This window comes from Entelurus aequoreus, linkage group LG05 (assembly GCF_033978785.1).
Source record: "Entelurus aequoreus isolate RoL-2023_Sb linkage group LG05, RoL_Eaeq_v1.1, whole genome shotgun sequence".
Taxonomy (NCBI): domain Eukaryota; kingdom Metazoa; phylum Chordata; class Actinopteri; order Syngnathiformes; family Syngnathidae; genus Entelurus; species Entelurus aequoreus.
Window position 1 is genome coordinate 4,678,157 of NC_084735.1, and position 21,743 is coordinate 4,699,899.

The following is a 21,743-nucleotide window of genomic DNA, read 5'->3' on the forward strand; positions in this document are numbered from 1 at the left end:
TAGGAAGGAGTCCTTTGATACCCACCTGTGACAATAGGAAGGAGTCCTATGGTACCCACCTGTGGCAGTAGGAAGGAGTCCTACGATACCCACCTGTGGCAGTAGGAAGGAGTCCTACGATACCCACCTGTGGCAGTAGGAATGAGTCCTTTGATACCCACCTGTGGCAGTAGGAAGGAGTCCTATGATATCCACCTGTGGCAGTAGGAAGGAGTCCTATGATAGCCACCTGTGGCAGTAGCAAGGAGTCCTTTGATACCCACTTGTGGCAGTAGGAAGGAGTCCTTTGATACCCACCCGTGGCAGTAGGAAGGAGTCCTTTGATAGCCACCTGTGGCAGTAGGAAGGAGTCCTATGATATCCACCTGTGGCAGTAGGAAGGAGTCCTATGATACCCACCTGTGGCAGTAGCAAGGAGTCCTTTGATATCCACCTGTGGCAGTAGGAAGGAGTCCTTTGATACCCACCTGTGGCAGTAGGAAGGAGTCCTATGATAGCCACCTGTGGCAGTAGGAAGGAGTCCTTTGATACCCACCTGTGGCAGTAGGAAGGAGTCCTATGATACCCACCTGTGGCAGTAGGAAGGAGCACGCTGACACAGGACAGCTGATTTCAGTCAGAAATGTATTAAATTAATCACAATTTACAGTGAACACTGTGGTCCGCCAGTGCTGGATGAAGAATATTTGCTGTCATACTCCTCAGCGGTTGGACGGTAATACAAAGAAAAAGCACACGTATAAGTCTCCTTTAGGACCAGAACATGATGATTATTATTATTATTATTATTATTATTAGGAGAGAGCTGCTGAACTCCATCCAATAAATACAAAAGAAAGTTAATATCAATAATATTGTGTTGTGAAGACATCCATTCTTCACAGGACGGCCAATCAGGTGAGAGATTAGAAGAAGGGGCGGGGCTCCATCTCCGGAGTCGTCCATTTTGTTGCATAACGATTGATTTGATAAAAGTAGAAGATACAAATTTGCGGGGTGGAATGTTGACTTCCTGTCACACGGCTCAAGGAGGGGGACTAGACCACGGTCAAGGTCTTGGTGGCACAGTCCAGCAGCACACCGGCCTCCTGCATGTCGTACCTGAGGAGGACAGCAGGGTGACGTTGTGTTTACCCGCCGGCGGCGACACACTCACCAGTCGGCGGCGGTGACGGCGTAGTAGACGTGCGGGGGGGCCAGGCCGCAGGTGCCCATGTTGGAGAAGAGGAGCCAGTCGCTCACGCTGAGCTCGGGCAGCAGGCAGCGCTCCACCACCTGGTCCAGCTGGTCTAGTGACGGACCCCACAGGCTGCTGGGAAACAGCGCCTCCTCGCCGCACGCCGTGTGCTGCATGGGCACAAAAAAACTTCTTTTTTCACACATCAAAATGCAGAAAAGTGTCAATATGATTATTCGCCAGCAGGGGGCGACCAAAGTCTAGATCAGTGTTTTTCAACCTTTTTTGAGCCAAGGCTCAAAAAAAATGCGGAGGAGGCACACCACCAGCAGAAATCATTACAAAACAATTGTTGGATATGACTTTAAAGGCCTACGGAAATGATTTTTTTTTATTTAAACGGGGATAGCAGATCCATTCTATGTGTCATACTTGATCATATTTTTGCTGAAAGGATTTAGTAGAGAACATCGACGATAAAGTTCGCAACTTTTGCTCGCTGATAAAAAAAAAGGCCTTGCCCCTACCGGAAGTAGCGTGACGTCACAGGCGGTAGCGCTGCTCACAATTCCCCGTTGTTTACAACGGAGCGAGAAAGTGACGATTACCCCATTAATTTAAGCGAGGGTGAAAGATTTGTGGATGAGGAACGCTAGAGTGACGGACTAGAGTGCAGTTCAAGAGATATCTTTTTTCGCTCTGACCGTAACTTAGGTACAAGCTGGCTCATTGGATTCCACACTTTCTCCTTTTTCTATTGTGGATCACGGATTTGTATGTTAAAGGCCTACTGAAAGCCACTACTACCGACCACGCAGTCTGATAGTTTATATATCAATGATGAAATCTTAACATTGCAACACATGCCAATACGGCCGGGTTAACTTATAAAGTGACATTTTAAAATTCCCGCCACACTTCCGGTTGAAAAACGCCTTTGGATATGATTTATGCGCATGACGTCACAAAATGCACGGAAGTGTTTGGGCCCTATCGGACACAATACACAAAGCTCTGTTTTCTTCGACAAAATTCCACAGTATTCTGGACATCTGTGTTGGTGAATCTTTTGCAATTTGTTTAATGAACAATGGAGGCTGCAAAGAAGAACGTTGTAGGTGGGATCGATCGGTGTCTTAGTGGCTAAGTACAACACTTACAGCAACACAACAAGGACTACTTACCCTGATAGCAGACGCCTAGCCGATGCTTGCCGCCAAACCCACGGGTTAAGTCCTTCGTCGCGCCGTCGATCGCTGGAACGCAGGTGAGCACGGCTGTTGATGGGAAGATGAGGGCTGGCTGGCGTAGGTGGAGCGCTAATGTTTTTATCATAGTTCTGTGAGGTCCGGTTGCTAAGTTGCTAAATTAGCCTTAGCGTCGTTAGAAACAGCATTGTTAAGCCTTACCAGGCTGAGAATTTTTAACCGTGTAATTACATGTCCATGGTTTAATAGTATTGTTGATCTTCTGTCTATCCTTCCAGTCAGGGATTTATTTATTTTGTTTCTATCTTCATTTGAGAACGATGCTATCACATTAGCTCAGTAGCTAAGCGTGTCACCGATGTATTGTCTTGGAGATAAAAGTCACTTTAAATGTCCATTTCGCGTGCTCGACTCTCATTTTCAAGAGGATATAGTATCCCAGGTGGTTTGAAATACAAATCTGTGATCCACAATAGAAAAAGGAGAGAGTGTGGAATCCAATGAGCCAGCTTGTACCTAAGTTACGGTCAGAGCGAAAAAAGATACGTCCTGCACTGCCTCTCAAGTCCTTCACTGTAACGTTCCTCATCTACGAATCTTTCATCCTCGCCCAAATTAATGGGGTAATCGAATCTCTCTCGCTCCATTGTAAACAAAGGAAAATTGTGAGGAATACTAGCTCCTGTGACGTCACGCTACTTCCGCTACAGGCAAGGCTTTTTTTTTAATCAGCGAGCAAAAGTTGCAAACTTTATCGATTTTCTCTACTAAATCCTTTCAGCAAAAATATGGCAATATCGCGAAATGATCAAGTATGACACATAGAATGGATCTGCTATTCCCGTTTAAATAAAAAAAAATCATTTCAGTAGGCCTTTAAACCACCTGGGATACTATATCCTCTTGAAAATGAGAGTCGAGAAGGCGAAATGGACATCAACAGTGACTTTTATCTCCAAGACAATACATCGACGAAGCTCTTTAGCATGAGCTAACGTGATAGCATCTGTCTCAAATGCAGATAGAAACAAAATAAATAAATCCCTGACTGGGAGGATGGACAGAAGATGAACAATACTACTATCAGGAGACACCGAACCAAACACTGGACATGTAAATACACGGTTAATGTGTATTCGACGCCTAGCAATGCTGTTGCTAACGATGCTAACAACAAGACCTCGTCAGAGCTATGATAAAAACCGTAGCGCTCCACCTACGCCAGCCTGCCCAGGTCGGCGGCCCGGAGACGTAGGAAGTCAAGGTGAGTTCGCCGCTGGCGCGTCTTCTATCCAACAAAGTCCTCCTGGTTGTGTTGCTGCAGCCAGCCGCTAATACACCGATCCCACCTACAACGTTCTTCTTTCCAGCCTCCATTGTTCATTAAACAAATTGCAAAAGATTCACCAACACAGATGTCCAGAATACTGTGGAATTTTGTCGAAGAAAACAGAGCTCTGTGTATTGTGTCCAAAAGGGTCCAAACACTTCCGTGGACCTCGCGACGTCACGCGCGTACGTCGTCCTCCAAAGGCGTTTTGAACCGGAAGTTCCCCGGGAAATGTAAAATGTCACTTTCTAAGTTAACCCGGCCGTATCGGCATGTGTTGCAATGTTAAGATTTCATCATTGATATATAAACTATCAGACTGCGTGGTCGCTAGTAGTGGCTTTCAGTAGGCCTTTGAAGCATAACCAAGCATGCATCACTATAGCTCTTGTCTCAAAGTAGGTGTACTGTCACCACCTGTCACAATACCCTGACTTATTTGGACTTTTTTTGCTGTTTTCCTGTGTGTAGTGTTTTACTTCTTGTCTTGCGCTCCTATTTTGGTGGCTTTTTCTCTTTTGTTGGTATTTTCCCGTAGCAGTTTCATGTCTTCCTTTGAGCGATATTTCCCTGCAGCTACTTTGTTTTAGCAATCAAGAATATTTCAGTTGTTTTTAATCCTTCTTTGTGGGGACATTGTTGATTGTCATGTCATGTTCGGATGTACTTTGTCTTTGCTCCACAGTAAGTCTTTGCTGTCGTCCAGCATTCTGTTTTTGTTTACTTTGTAGCCAGTTCACTTTTAGTTTTGTTCTGCATAGCTTCAATGCCTTTTCTTAGGGGCACTCACCTTTTGTTTATTTTTGGAACCTCTAAAGCAGGGGTCACCAACGCGGTGCCTGCGGGCACCAGGTAGCCCGTAAGGACCAGATGAGTAGCCCGCCGGCCTGTTCTAAAAATAGCTCAAATAGCAGCACTTACCAGTGAGCTGCCTCTATTTTTTAAATTGTATTTATTTACGAGCAAGCTGGTCTCGCTTTGCCCGACATTTTTAATTCTAAGAGAGACAAAACTCAAATAGAAATTGAAAATCCAAGAAAATATTTTAAATACTTGGTCTTCACTTGTTTAAATTCATTAATTTTTTTACTTTGCTTCTTATAACTTTTAGAAAGACAATTTCAGAGAAAAAATACAACCTTAAAAATGATTTTAGGATTTTTAAACACATATACCTTTTAAATTCCTTCCTCTTCTTTCCTGACAATTTAAATCAATGTTCAAGTATTTTTTAAATTTTTTTATTCTAAAGAATAATAAATAAATTTTAATTTAATTCTTCATTTTAGCTTCTGTTTTTTCGACGAAGAATATTTGTGAAATATTTCTTCAAACTTATTATGATTAAAATTCCAAAAAATTATTCTGTCAAATCTGGAAAATCGGTAGAATCAAATTTAAATCTTATTTCAAAGTCTTTTGAATTTCTTTTAAAATTTTGGTTCTGGAAATTCTAGAAGAAATAATGATTTGTCTTTGTTAGAAATATAGCTCGGTCCAATTTGTTATATATTCTAACAAAGTGCAGATTGGATTTTAACCTATTTAAAACATGTCATCAAAATTCTAAAATTAATCTTAGTCAGGAAAAATGACTAATGATGTTCCATAAATTCTTTTTTTTAAGTTTTTCTCTTCTTTTTTTCGGTTGAATTTTGAATTTTAAAGAGTCGAAATTGAAGATAAACTATGTTTCAAAATTTAATTGTCATTTTTTTTCGTGTTTTCTCCTCTTTTAAACCGTTCAATTAAGTGTAAATATCATTAATTATTAATAACAACATAGAGTTAAAGGTAAATTGAGCAAATTGGCTATTTCTGGCAATTTATTGAAGTGTGTATCAAACTGGTAGCCCTTCGCATTAATCACTACCCAAGAAGTAGCTCTTGCTTTCAAAAAGGTTGGTGACCCCTGGTATAAAGGCTTAGTGGCCACATATGTGGACAGCACCTTTTAGCTCTTATTTCCAAAATTGTGTACACTACTGAATTGGGGTCTTATGGCCGCTTATGTGGACACTTATACTGCCATCTGGTGGTGTCAGAAGAGTATAACATACAATGGAATTTTGGGGGAAAAAAGTGTAAAAATAAGAATTAGCATGTCACTAAACATGAAAGTACATGAAGCGACTTATTTTCCCCCCAGTTGGAAGAATGATGTCGGACGTTGTCTTTTTGTTGCCATCGCACGGCACTCTCGCTTGTTGATGGGCTCGTATTGCACATCTGATTTGAAGCGGAAATATTCCCACTCGTGTTTTCGTCCTCCTAATTTGTGTCACTTGGCAAGAACTCCTCACAAGTTGGGAGGGAGGCTGAGACCAGGGCCGGACACTTCCCAAAAGAGGTGTAGTCGTCGTGTGGGAGTATTCGGCGTAGCTTATGTGACGCCACGGCGTAGTTTGGCCTACAGGTGGCGACATAATCGCCATTTATGGCTCTGAAGCTTAGAAACTTGTTGAAGTTCATGCATAGTTATAAGTGCAGTATATATGTTGTTATTATGCACATCTTGAAGTTCCAAGATGGCTGCGCTTCAGAGCAGCGGCTTCGTGCGAGCGCTCTTGGAAGTGAGGGCAAAAATACCCCTCAATTCAGTCAATTTCATGGCTGGCTCACAGCGTGTTCACTCCGTGATCACTTACGACCGACTTACGATTCTGGATGTGGAGAGATCGGGCCATTTTGGGCTGATAGATGCGTGTACGATGGACCTACTCGCTAGCTTGGGAATTCTTCGCGAGCTACATCCAGCAGTGGCCTTTGAAGCAGCGGCGTCTACTACCAGCGGAGACCGTCAGCGAAAGAGACGTAAGCGGTGCGCTCGGAAGCAGAAGCGGGGGTGTCGGGCGGGGCTAACAACAAAGCTAAATGCTTTGTTGTTAGCGGGGCTAACGAAAAAGCTAAATGCTAATCCACAAAGAAGCGCTAATAAGGAGTCTGTTAAACTAGAACTAGCCAGCGCCAGGCTGGATAATCCCTGCACACATAGCAATTCTTCTAGAATAATATACAACTCACATAATGTTTTTTCTGCGTCAGAGGTGGACATGCATTTTACTGAGGTGGCAAACAATCTAAAAATTCCTGTCATATCAATTCCTAGATATGGTCGAAATTATTTAAAGTGCACTATGCATAATAAACGTAACATTATTAATATTGCTACTACGGATACTTTCAACAAAAACTCCTCAAAACAGCCCACTACCTATAATATGGGCTTTTTAAACATAAGGTCATTGTCTTCCAAAACGTTATTAGTTAATGAAGTCATCAGAGACAACAATCTTGATGTCGTTGGTTTAGCCGAGACCTGGCTCAAACCAGACGAATTTTTTGCGCTGGGTGAGGCGTCTCCTCCTGGCTATGCGGGAACGCATATTGCCCGCCCCATTAAAAGGGGTGGGGGTGTTGCACTAATATACAACAAAAACTTTAGCCTTACCTCGGACCTAAATAATAAATATAACTCGTTTGAGGTGCTCACTATGAGGTTTGTCACACCGCTGCCTCTCCACCTGGCTGTCATCTACCGCCCCCCTGGGCCCTATTCGGACTTTATCAATGAATTTTCAGAGTTCGTTGCTGATCTAGTGACGCACGCCGACAATATAATCATAATGGGAGACTTTAACATCCATATGAATACCCCATCGGACCCTCCATGCGTGGCGCTCCAGACTATAATTGATAGCTGTGGTCTTACACAAATAATAAATGAACCCACGCATCGCAACGGTAATACGATAGATCTAGTGCTTGTCAGGGGTGTCACCACCTCTAAAGTTACGATACTCCCGTACACTAAAGTAATGTCCGATCATTACCTTATAAAATTCGAAGTTCTGACTCATTGTCAACAAACTAATAATAATAATAATAACTACTATAGCAGCCGCAACATTAATACTGCCACAACGACGACTCTTACTGACCTACTGCCTTCAGTAATGGCATCATTCCCAAATTATGTGGGCTCTATTGATAACCTCACTAACAACTTTAACGACGCCCTGCGCGACACCATTGATATTGTAGCACCGCTAAAGCTAAAAAGGGCCCCTAAAAGGCGTACCCCATGGTTTACAGAAGAAACTAAAGCCCAGAAATTATCATGTAGAAAGCTGGAACGCAAATGGCGTGCGACTAAACTTGAGGTTTTCCATCAAGCATGGAGTGATAGTTTAATAACTTATAAACGCATGCTTACCTCAGCTAAAGCTAAATATTACTCAAATCTCATCCACCTCAACAAAAATGATCCTAAATTTTTGTTTAGTACAGTAGCATCGCTAACCCAACAAGGGACTCCTCCCAGTAGCTCCACCCACTCAGCAGATGACTTTATGAATTTCTTTAATAAGAAAATTGAACTCATCAGAAAAGAGATTAAAGACAATGCATCTCAGCTACAACTGGGTTCTATTAACACAAATATGACTGTATATACGACGGACATTGCCCTCCAAAATAGTTTCTCTCTCTTTGATGAAATAACATTGGAGGAATTGTTAAAATGTGTAAATGGGACAAAACAAACAACATGTTTACTTGACCCAATTCCTGGGAAACTTATCAAGGAGCTTTTTGTTTTATTAGGTCCATCAGTGTTAAATATTATAAACCTATCACTTTCCTCTGGTACTGTTCCACTAGCATTCAAAAAAGCGGTTATTCATCCTCTGCTCAAAAGACCTAACCTCGATCCTGACCTCATGGTAAACTACCGGCCGGTGTCCCACCTACCGTTTATCTCGAAAATTCTCGAAAAAATTGTCGCACAGCAGCTAAATGAACACTTAGTGACTAACAATCTCTGTGAACCTTTTCAATCCGGTTTCAGGGCAAATCACTCTACGGAGACAGCCCTCGCAAAAATGACTAATGATCTATTGCTAACCATGGATTCTGATGCGTCATCTATGTTGCTGCTTCTTGATCTTAGCGCCGCTTTCGATACTGTTGATCATAATATTTTATTAGAGCGTATCAAAACACGTATTGGTATGTCAGACTTAGCCTTGTCTTGGTTTAACTCTTATCTTACTGACAGGATGCAGTGTGTCTCCCATAACAATGTGACCTCGGACTATGTTAAGGTAACGTGCGGAGTTCCCCAGGGTTCGGTTCTTGGCCCTGCACTCTTTAGTATTTACATGCTGCCGCTAGGTGACATTATACGCAAATACGGTGTTAGCTTTCACTGTTATGCTGATGACACCCAACTCTACATGCCCCTAAAGCTGACCAACACGCCGGATTGTAGTCAGATGGAGGCGTGTCTTAATGAAATTAAACAATGGATGTCCGCTAACTTTTTGCAACTCAACGCTAAGAAAACGGAAATGCTGATTATCGGTCCTGCTAGACACCAACATCTATTTAATAATACCACCTTAACATTTGACAACCAAACAATTAAACAAGGCGACTCGGTAAAGAATCTGGGTATTATCTTCGACCCAACTCTCTCGTTTGAGTCACACATTAAGAGTGTTACTAAAACGGCCTTCTTTCATCTCCGTAATATCGCTAAAATTCGTTCCATTTTGTCCACAAGCGATGCTGAGATCATTATTCATGCGTTCGTTACATCTCGTCTCGATTACTGTAACGTATTATTTTCGGGCCTCCCTATGTCTAGCATTAAAAGATTACAGTTGGTACAAAATGCGGCTGCTAGACTTTTGACAAAAACAAGAAAGTTTGATCATATTACGCCTATACTGGCTCACCTGCACTGGCTTCCTGTGCACCTAAGATGCGACTTTAAGGTTTTACTACTTACGTATAAAATACTACACGGTCAAGCTCCTGCCTATCTTGACGATTGTATTGTACCATATGTCCCGACAAGAAATCTGCGTTCAAAGAACTCCGGCTTATTAGTGATTCCCAGAGCCCAAAAAAAGTCTGCGGGCTATAGAGCGTTTTCTATTCGGGCTCCAATACTATGGAATGCCCTCCCGGTAAAAGTTAGAGATGCTACCTCAGTAGAAGCATTTAAGTCTCATCTTAAAACTCATTTGTATACTCTAGCCTTTAAATAGACTCCCTTTTTAGACCAGTTGATCTGCCGTTTCTTTTCTTTTCTTTTCTACTCTGCTCCGGGGTGGACCGCTAGCCTGTCCATCAGATGGGGACATCTCTACGCTGCTGACCCGTCTCCACTATGGACTGGACTTTCGCTGATGTGTTGGACTTTCACAATATTATGTCAGACCCACTCGACACCGAGGATGTCGTTGTGGCTTGTACAGCCCTTTGAGACACTAGTGATTTAGGGCTATATAAATAAACATTGATTGATTGATTGATTGATCTTTATATTATATATGCAGTCGAACTGCTCAGGTCGGCGGCAGATCAAACCTTCGTGTAACGTGGCACGCTGCTTTTGAGGTGGTTTGTCAACAAGAAGCACAGGAAAGAACTTTCTACTAATGACCAGACTACAGTGAAATAGTAGGAGGCAACACCACACACACTCTGCTACCGCGTGGGGATAATGAACATCACACCCACTCTGCTACCACGTGGGGATAATGAACAATCACACACACTCTGCTACCACGTGGGGATAATCAACATCACACCCACTCTGCTACCACGTGGGGATAATCAACATCACACCCACTCTGCTACCACGTGGGGATAATCAACATCACACCCACTCTGCTACCACGTGGGGATAATCAACATCACACCCACTCTGCTACCACGTGGGGATAATGAACATCACACCCACTCTGCTACCACGTGGGGATAATGAACATCACACCCACTCTGCTACCACGTGGGGTTAATAAACATCACACCCACTCTGCTACCACGTGGGGGTTAATGAACATCACACACACTCTGCTACCACGTGGGGATAATGAACATCACACACACTCTGCTACCACGTGGGGATAATGAACATCACACACACTCTGCTACCACGTGGGGATAATGAACATCACACACACTCTGCTACCACGTGGGGATAGTGAACATCACACCCACTCTGCTACCACGTGGGGTTAATAAACATCACACCCACTCTGCTACCACGTGGGGGTTAATGAACATCACACACACTCTGCTACCACGTGGGGATAATGAACATCACACACACTCTGCTACCACGTGGGGATAATGAACATCACACACACTCTGCTACCACGTGGGGATAATGAACATCACACACACTCTGCTACCACGTGGGGATAATGAACATCACACACACTCTGCTACCACGTGGGGATAATGAACATCACACACACTCTGCTACCACGTGGGGATAATGAACATCACACACACTCTGCTACCACGTGGGGATAGTGAACATCACACCCACTCTGCTACCACGTGGGGATAATGAACATCACACCCACTCTGCTACCACGTGGGGATAATGAACATCACACACACTCTGCTACCACGTGGGGATAATGAACATCACACCCACTCTGCTACCACGTGGGGATAATGAACATCACACCCACTCTGCTACCACGTGGGGATAATGAACATCACACACACTCTGCTACCACGTGGGGATAATGAACATCACACCCACTCTGCTACCACGTGGGGATAATGAACATCAAAACAATGATTGGAATGAAAAGCTTTCATTTGTGAACAGGAAGCTGAACCAAGAAGAAAAGATTCAACAGTTAGCCTCTGCTGCTAACGGCTAACGTGTCGCTTGGCAACAGACGCCGCCTGCTCTCATGAACGTCTCTCAACGGCACGTGACAAATATTTGAAGGCTTTTCATGACATACTTCCCTAGTCATGAATGACGAGTAATTCAATGAGTAACTATAATCCATCATTTTTTAAGAGTACTTTTCAGAACTAAGAGCCACTTAAAACTCAACCCGTTTTGTTAGAAATGGCGACATATTGTGAATGAGTGAAAAGAGGGCTCACTGCGTTCAAAACAATTGTGATGGCGGTGACATCACGGGGTCAATAAAAGATAACCAGGTCCATAAAGGTGGTGAAACATTGACACGTACTTTGTGCACCGACGGGGCGGCGATGGCGTTCCCCAGGAGCTTGATGGCGAAGGGACCGTAGACGCCCTCGCTCATGTGGTACAGGAACTCCTTGTGCTCGCCTGTTGGTGCACGGGAGGTCAGAGGTCAGGACCAGGCCGTGACGACGCAACACGCCACCCACCTGGAGCCGCCTCCTTGGCGATCACGTTGACCGCCAGGCTGAAGGCGGACGCCACGTAGAAGCTGGCGGGCTGGGCCAGCACGCGCACGCCGGACTGCGCCGGGAAGTAGGCGTCCAGCAGCGGGCTGACGGCGGACTCCACCTGTTGTCACGACAACCACACGTCAACACGCCTTATCTCTGGAGCAAAGTCCCGCCGAGCTGAGACCTGTTGGAGCTGGAAGTCTGCGCCGCCAATGTCCAGGATGTCCATGCGGAAGCCCAGCTCCTCCTGCAAGACAACGCCGGTCAGAGGGGGAGGAGCCTGAGGCAAGATGGCGGCCGCTCACCCCCATGTCGAACACGCAGCGGGCGTCCAACAGCGCGTGGCGGTAGGCTTCCTCCGGGTCCTGGCAGGAGGTGGGCACGTGGAAGGCCACGCCCGCCACCTGGACGCCCAGACCCTTGGCGGCCTCCAGCAGGTGGCGGCAGCTCTTCAGGGACGCGCCGAACGCCACGCTGGTCTCGGCCGCGTGGGCGTCCGTGGTCAACTGCAGCAGCAACCTGGGCGACAACATCACCTGGATGTCACCTGTGTCAAGTGGCCCCGCCCCTTTGTGCTGCACAATGTTCTTCTCAAAGACCTTAAATATGTACATGAAAAATATTTAATGCCGTAAAAAAAAAAAAAGCCACTATTTTGTCCCTACGCTTTGAACCCGGCGGCTTATAAAACAGTGCGGCTTCGCCGACGTCCATAAAGCAAATCTAATAGTTTTCATTGAACACATGCAAAGACACTGAAAAGGTGTGCTATTGGTCAAGCTATGGCGCCATCTATTGGACTAGTTTGCTCACTGACCGGCCGTTTAAAGCTTTGAACCAGAAGTACAAGTGCTGTTTCGTTTTCTAGCCATCCATAGCGTTTCTACTCGTACGGATTCTTCATTCGTCACTCCAAGCAACGTTTGTAAGTTTTACAATATCACTAAAACTATTCTTACTTACCAAAGCATCCCATGTACTTCCTGCTTGAATGCCTTGAACTGAAAAATATAACCGTCCATAGCGTTTCTACTCGTACGGATTCTTCATTCGTCACTCCAAGCAACGTTTGTACGTTTTACAATATAACTAAAACTATTCTTACTTACCAAAGCATCCCATGTACTTCCTGCTTTAATGCCTTGAACTGAAAAATAGAACCGTCCATAGCGTTTCTACCCGTACGGATTCTTCATTCGTCACTCCAAGCAACGTTTGTAAGTTTTACAATAGAACTAAAACTATTCTTACTTACCAAAGCATCCCATGTACTTCCTGCTTTAATGCCTTGGACTGAAAAATATGACCGTCCATAGCGTTTCTACTCGTACGGATTCTTCATTCATCACTCCAAGCAACGTTTGTACGTTTTACAATATAACTAAAACTATTCTCACTTACTAAAGTGTCCCATGTGTGATGTCTGTAGGAGTGTTTTCATGCATATTTGCACATGCTAGCGTTGTTAGCATGAGCTAATATGCTAGCATGCTTACAAGTGTCTGTGTTAGTATTATTAACTTACATTCTTTTTGAATTGTTTCCCTTTCACACATTTCTCAGTAAATTCAGCAAAACGCCAGCGTGGAGTTATTGAGTCCGTTTAGCTGATTGGAGAGCTAGGTTGCGCAGCTAGTGGGCCCATGACCATGACTGACGTTTTGTTTGATCCGCCGTTTTACCGCCCTGTTACAGACACTGTTTTGGAAACAGTTAAGGTATGTAAATAAACATTTACACAATATTTATGTAAATAACTAATTTCACAATGTATATATCTGGTGCAGCTTATATATGGACATATATTTACTTATTCTAAAATTTAGTGGGCGCGGCTTACTTACTGGTGCACTTTTTAGTCTGGAAAATATGGTAATCTTCTACCAAACGGGGGGAAAAAACATGTTATTTTGTAGACTAACAGATGCTTCATTTGGAAACAATTAATTAATTTCTGTGTAAATAAGTCATTCCACAACATATATACCCGCAACTTATAGTCCTTATATTTGTTTTCTGCAATTGAGAGGGTGTATCTCATACAAATAAACCATAAAACGTCAACAAAAAAAACCTAACAGCACCGATTGGGGCCATTTTGATGAGGTTCGGACAGGGCGGGGGGCGGGGCCAACTTGACGCAGGTGACTTACTTGGCGTGCGGGTGGACACGGGAAATCTTGGACAGCTCGGCCTGGTTCTCGCACACCAGGAGCTGGACGTGGTTCCTGGCGGCGCTCTTGATGAGCGCCAGCTGCTTGCAGACACCCGACAGCATGATGTGGTCGGGCGACACGCCGTGCTCCAGCGCCAGGTTGACCTCCGCCTAGTCCCCACAGAAACCCATCAGTGACCTGTCGGGAGGCGGGGCTGTGGCGGCTCACCTTGCTGGCGCAGACGAAGCCCAGGCCCAGGGAGGCCAGCACCTCCAGGACCGCCGGGCTGCGGTTGCACTTGAGCGGGAAGTAGGGCTGCAGCCGCGGCACGGCGCTCTGCCAGCGGGCGTGTTGGCGCATCAGAGCGCCCAGGTCGGCCACCATGAAGGCGCTCTTCTCCACCTGCAACATGCTCATGTTCTTATCTGGACCAGCGTGCCCCGTGAACGTGTGCCCACCAGTGCCCGCTCCTCCAGGACATCTCGCAGGGTGACGCCGCCCTCCAAGACTTCCACGCTGTAGCCGGCGAGTCCTTTCATCCTAACCGTATTCCAGAGAGCCAAAAATCATAAAGAACGGGTGACGAGCGAGCCGATGGGGGTCCTGGGGTTATGCAACAAACTGGGAGAGAAGAGCGCTGGTTAAACGAGGGGCGTGGCCTCCTGCCGTGCGGGACTCACATGGACAAGTCGGGGGGAGGGACCGGTCCCGCTATCAGCTAGGATCCCACGGCGGCTCAGCGTTGAAGTCGAAGTGCTCCCGGTAAAGAGCCGCCCCTAGGCCCTCTGGGTAGCGCTCATACACCTGTGCAGAGACGGGGGAGCCCTGCGCGCGCACACACACAGAGTATTTAACACCTCATTCCTCACGGCAATGTCAACAATTCCCATTTTATCAGAGCTGGCCCTTTAAATATATGTCAATAATATGTATCAATATAGGTTAGCATTAGCGCTTTAAATGAAAACGATGCATAACTGCACTTTGATCAACTCAATACAGCTCACTAGCATGAAAACAAGAGACATTAACGTCTTTCCCCACTAAGAAAGGACATATGTAAACTTATAAACGGTCTGATGTATAATTGTGTACATCGTGCTCTCTCGGTGGAGTGAACCTTATATACCGTATTTCCTTGAATTGCCGCCGGGAACATAGTATTTGCCTGCCTAGAGTTACAGCCGGGTCAAACTCGTTTCGCAAAATAATTAGCGCATGCTTGGCACTTCCGCCGGGTCAAATAGCGATCGTTTGCTTGCACTTTTACCATGGAGGATGACATATCTAGAATAAAACGGTTTTCTAAACTGGACTTTCAATCGAAGCAGGAGGTAATAATTAAAGGAATATCTCCAGAGACTTTTAAAACTGAAGAAAGATAAGGAAGACTGCCTTTGATCAGAAGCAGCTGCAAATGGACTCATTTACAAGTAAAGGTAAGACCATAATAACGTTTGTTTTTTTTTATTAAATGTGCTTTTCATGATAAGGTAAGCGCCGGAGTGAGAAGAGGTTTTAAAATAATTAGCGCATGCTTGCCCATCCCGCATGGTTTTGGTAACCGCAGGAGTGAGAAGAGGTTTTAAATTAATTAGCGCCCCTGCGGCTATTCAAGGAAATACGGTATATACCATATTTTCCGCACTATAAGGCGCACCTACAAACCTACAATTTTCTCAAAAGCTGACAGTGCGCCTTATAATCCGGTGCGCCTTATAATCCGGTGCGCCTTATACACTGCAAAAAGTCGGTGTTCAAAAACAAGGGGAAAAAAAATACAAAAATTAGTGGTATTTTATTTGAACTAAGCAAAATTATCTGCCAATAGAACAAGAAAATTTGGCTTGTCAAGAATTTCCAAAACAAGTCAAATTAGCTAACCTCAATGAACCCAAAAATAGCTTCAAATAAAGTGCACTTTTCTTGGTAGTAGGAAAAAAAAAGACCTTTTTGCTCAATATGTTGAAAAATATTGTCAAATGAAGTAAATGCTAGTGCCATTATCTTGACATCATGATATGCGCTCGGCATCATGATTTTTTTTTCATGCTTGAAATAAGAAATGATGACTTTAAAAAAGTAGTTTTCTACTTGTGAGTGTTGATGACACAGCTTTGCAACAGTTGATATTCTAGTTTCAAGCATGTTTTACTCAATATAGCTCATCAAATCTCAGCAACAAGCTGTAATATCTTACTGAGATCATTTAGGACCAAAACACTTAAAACAAGTAAAACACTCTAACATCAAATCTGCTTAGTGAGAAGAATGATCTTATCAGACAGAAAATAAGCAAATATCACCCTTATTTGACATATTTCATCTTACTTAGATTTCACTTTTTGATATAAATGTTGCACTACATGTTATACCTCGCTGTTGTTAAAAGATAAACAAAACACTGACTTTACCTCGGGGAAAATAATAAAACAGCTGTTTGTTCATTTTGGGAATGAACAGAGTTGTCAGAACGCTGCTTTGTAATCTATTAATAGAGTTTGACTGACCTATCTGACTGTTTTGTTGACATTCCCTTTAGCGCAGCTCCATCTAATGGATGCATAACGTAACCCCAGCCTCTACTGTAGCGCAGTGGTCCCCAACCACCGGGCCGCGGCCCGGTGGTTGGGGACCGATTGGTACCGTGCCGCACAAGAAATTAAAAAAATATATATATATATATTTTTTTTATGAAATCAACATAAAAATCACAATATATACATTATATATCAATATAGATCAATACAGTCTGCAGGGATACAGTCCGTAAGCACACATGATTGTATTTATTTATGTAAAAAAAAAAAAAAAAAAAATTTTATGTAAAAAAAATAAAAAATATATATATTTTTTTTTAATGAAATCAACATAAAAATCACAATATATACATTATATATCAATATAGATCAATACAGTCTGCAGGGATACAGTCCGTAAGCACACATGATTGTATTTATTTATGTAAAAAAAAAAAAAAAAAAAAAAAAATTTTTTTTTATGTAAAAAAAAAAAAAATTTTTTTTTATGTAAAAAAAAAAAAATTTTTTTTTTTTTACATAAATACAATCATGTGTGCTTACGGACTGTATCCCTGCAGACTGTATTGATCTATATTGATATATAATGTATATATTGTGATTTTTATGTTGATTTCATTAAAAAAAAAAATTAAAAAAATATATATTTTTCTTTTTCTTTTTTTTAATTTCTTGTGCGGCCCGGTACCAATCGGTCCGCGGGACAAATTTTCAAGCGTTGACCGGTCCGCAGCTACAAAAAGGTTGGGGACCACTGCTGTAGCGTCTATTCCAGGGGTCACCAACGCGGTGCCCGCGGGCACCAGGTAGCCCGTAAGGACCAGATGAGTAGCCCGCTGGCCTGTTCTAAAAATAGCTCAAGTAGCAGCACTTACCAGTGAGCTGCCTCTATTTTTTAAATTGTATTTATTTACTAGCAAGCTGGTCTCGCTTTGCCCGACATTTTTAATTCTAATAAAAAACACAAGATACACTTACAATTAGTGCACCAACCCAAAAAACCTCCCTCCCCCATTTACACTCATTCACACAAAAGGGTTGTTTCTTTCTGTTATCAATATTCTGCTTCCTACATTATATATCAATATATATCAATACAGTCTGCAAGGGATACAGTCCGTAAGCACACATGATTGTGCGTGCTGCTGCTCCACTAATAGTACTAACCTTTAACACTTCATTTGACAAATTTTCATTCATTACTAGTTTCTATGTAACTGTTTTTATATTGTTTTACTTTCTTTTTTATTCAAGAAAATGTTTTTTATTTATTTATAATATTTCATTTTATTAATTTTTTTTTAAAAGGACCTTATCTTCACCATACCTGGTTGTCCAAATTAGGCATAATAATGTGTTAATTCCACGACTGTACACATCGGTTGATATCGGTATCGGTAATTAAAGAGTTGGACAATATCGGCATATCGGATATCGGCAAAAAGCCATTATCGGACATCCCTAATAGAAACTAGTAATTAATTAAAATTTGTAAAATTAAGTGTTAAAGGTTAGTACTATTAGTGGAGCAGCAGCACGCACAATCATGTGTGCTTACGGACTGTATCCCTTGCAGACTGTATTGATATATATTGATATATAATGTAGGAAGCAGAATATTAATAACAGAAAGAAACGGTTGGTGCACTAATTGTAAGTGTATCTTGTGTTTTTTATGTTAAATTAATTTAAAAAAAAAAAACAAAACGATACTGATAATAAAAAAACCGATACCGATAATTTACGATATTACATTTTAACGCATTTATCGGCAGACCGATATTATCGGACATCTCTAGCAATAACGTTGACAATCTTTGTGCGTCAGTACACAGCAATATTTAGAACCATTAAAACATGAAATACTAAGACCAAAAAAACAACAACATACAAAATAGTAGCTTTTGTAACAGTGTGTCTATTTATTTGAGTTGTTTTAAAACGGTTACTAGCTTTAAGTGCATGTATAAGTACTTTTTGAGAACATACCGCAATAATAATAATAATAATAATAATAACTGATCATTTAAAAAAATCAAGCGTCCCACGTGTGATGTCTGTAGGAGTGTTTTCATGCATATTTCTACGTGCTGTCGCTAATATATGGAAATATATTTATTCCTTCTAAAAATGTTGTGGGTGCGGCTTATATACCGGTGGGGTTTTTTTTGTCTGGAAAATATGGTGATCTTCCACCAAATGGGGAGGGGACATGTTATTTTGTAGACTAACAGATACTACATTGCTTCATTTGGAAACAATTAATTAAGGTATGTAAATATGACCATGACTTGTGTTTTGTTTGATCAGCCGTTTTACTGCCGTGTTACAGGCACAGTTTGGAAACAATTAAGGTATGTAAACAAACATTTGTATAAATAACTCATTTCACAACGTATATATCGGTGACGTATAGCCGAGTGTGGCTAATATATGGAAATATATTTATTGCGCCCCCCCCCGCGACCCCGAAGGGAATAAGCGGTAGAAAATGGATGGATGGATGGGCTTCTAAAATGTTGTGGGTGGTGCGTTTTTTTGTCTGGAAAATATGGTGATCTTCCTACTCGGTGGCCTAGTGGTTAGAGTGTCCGCCCTGAGATGGGTAGGTTGTGAGTTCAAACCCCCGGCCGAGTCGTACCAAAGACTATAAAAATGGGAGCCGTTACCTCCCTGCTTGGCACTCAGCATCAAGGGTTGGATTTGGGGGTTAAATCACCAAAAAATGATTCCCGGGCGCGGCACAGCTGCTCACTACTCCCCTCAACTCCCAGGGGGCGAACAAGGGGATGGGTCAAATGCAGAGGACAAATTTCAACACACCTAGTGGGTGTGAGACAATCATTGGTACTTTAACTTCCACCAAATGGGGGTGGACACATGTTATTTTATAGACTAACAGATACTACATTGCTTCATTTGGAAACAATTAATTAAGGTATGTAAATATGACCATGACTTCTGTTTTGTTTGATCAGCCGTTTTACAGACAACAATAAAAGGCATGTCACGATAACTATCTTATTGTTTTAGTTGTGATTCTTATTTGGGCACATGTTATTTCATAGACTAACAGATACTACATTGCTTCATTTGGAAACAATTAATTAAGGTATGTAAATATGACCATGACTTCTGTTTTGTTTGATCAGCCGTTTTACAGACAACAATAAAAGGCATGTCACGATAACTATCTTACTGTTTTAGTTGTGATTCTTATTTGGGCACATGTTATTTCATAGACTAACAGATACTACATTGCTTCATTTGGAAACAATTAATTAAGGTACGTAAATATGACCATGACTTCTGTTTTGTTTGATCAGCCGTTTTACAGACAACAAAAGGCATGTCACGATAACTATCTTATTGTTTTAGTTGTGATTCTTATTTGGGCACATGTTATTTCATAGACTAACAGATACTACATTGCTTCATTTGGAAACAATTAATTAAGGTATGTAAATATGACCATGACTTCTGTTTTGTTTGATCAGCCGTTTTACAGACAACAATAAAAGGCATGTCACGATAACTATCTTATTGTTTTAGTTGTGATTCTTATTTGGGCACATGTTATTTCATAGACTAACAGACACTACATTGCTTCATTTGGAAACAATTAATTAAGGTATGTAAATATGACCATGACTTCTGTTTTGTTTGATCAGCCGTTTTACAGACAACAATAAAAGGCATGTCACGATAACTATCTTATTGTTTTAGTTGTGATTGTTATTTGGGCACATGTTATTTCATAGACTAACAGATACTACATTGCTTCATTTGGAAACAATTAATTAAGGCACGTAAATATTACCATGACTTCTGTTGTGTTGGATCAGCCGTTTTACTTTCAGTGTTACGATAACTATTTTATTGTTTTGGTTTGTGATTCTTATTCAAGTGAAGTATATTTTATTTTAATTGTTTTATTTAAGCCAGATGAGGTGGTTCGGGCATCTGCTCAGGATGCCACCCAAATGCCTCCCAAGGGAGGTTTGGGGGACGTTGGGAAGACTATGTCTCCCGGCTGGCCTTGGGAACGCTTCGGGACGAAGTGGCCGGGGAGAGGGAAGTCTGGGCTTCTCTGCTTAGGCTGCTGCCCCCGCGACCCCACCTCGGATAAGCGGAATAAGACGGATGGATGGATGTTTTATTTAACTTGGATAACTCGATTGAAAATATACAAGTTTTATAGCATTGTTATGTATTACCATCACAACAGAGTTATTTATTGTCAATCATTTGTAGGTCAATATATCGTCCAGCTGACTGACGTCATAGACCCGCACACGTTATAAATAACCTCGGCGACGCTGGAATAAAAATAGCCAATAAAAAAACAAGCGCTCCTCTCATGGGATGAATAATATTCCCACTTGATGAAGACGTGCGAATATACAGACGTGGAATGAGCTGTCATGGAGTAATGGAGGCAGAAAGAACAGCCCGCCATGTTAACCCCCCCACACACACAACACACTTCGCTCCACTTACGTGAGATAACGGCCAGAATGTTTTGGAAAATCGTCTTCTCTTTTTCGGCGGAATTTTTAAAGAGTAGTGGTCACAAGGCGGAAAGAAAGAGCCAGGGCTGCTGTGGCCATTATATGCTCGGTGGCGGTCGACAAGATTCTAAACGCTGAGGCCTCCAGGCCGGAAGTAGAAAAAAAGGTCAGCAACTGCTCGTGGGCGTGGTCTGCCCTGACTCGTCAGCCAATGAGGAGATCTATCACGCTCCGAAGCCGGAAGTAGAAAATGTCAGCACCCGGCTCGTAGGCGTGGTCTGCCTTGACTTGTCAGCCAATGAGGAGATCTAAAACTCTCCAGGCCGGAAGTAGAAGAGGTCAGTCAGCCAATCGGCTGTCTGCATTAGCAGCTACGTACTTCCGCACATGAGTAAACTACACTGGGACGTAGCCTGACGTCACCTTATTCTTCATTTCTTTTTCTTTTCTTTTTTTTTCTTTATTTTGTTTTGTTTTTTGAATTTTATAAACCTTTATTTATAAATTGCAACATTTACAAACAATTGAGAAATAATAATAATCAAAATAAGTACAAAAATAGAACAAAACAGCGACAGGGTGTTGTAAATTATTCTTCATTTCTTTTTAATTGTTT

At 42.3% G+C, this 21,743-nt stretch overlaps 1 protein-coding gene across 1 annotated transcript; it reads right to left on the reverse strand.

Annotated features, from left to right (window-relative positions):
• Window positions 1–889: 889 nt before the first annotated feature.
• Window positions 890–21,304, reverse strand: LOC133650043 (antizyme inhibitor 1-like). Its single transcript, XM_062046816.1, has 11 exons — window positions 21,117–21,304; window positions 14,757–14,901; window positions 14,535–14,697; window positions 14,305–14,478; window positions 14,074–14,246; window positions 12,226–12,439; window positions 12,105–12,167; window positions 11,897–12,038; window positions 11,734–11,834; window positions 1,157–1,347; window positions 890–1,101 (listed from the first exon to the last, which is right to left on the reverse strand). Exons 3-11 carry the CDS (start codon window positions 14,613–14,615, stop codon window positions 1,038–1,040), a joined length of 1,203 nt encoding a protein of 400 aa, XP_061902800.1. The 5' UTR covers window positions 14,616–14,697; window positions 14,757–14,901; window positions 21,117–21,304; the 3' UTR covers window positions 890–1,037.
• Window positions 21,305–21,743: the final 439 nt, after the last annotated feature.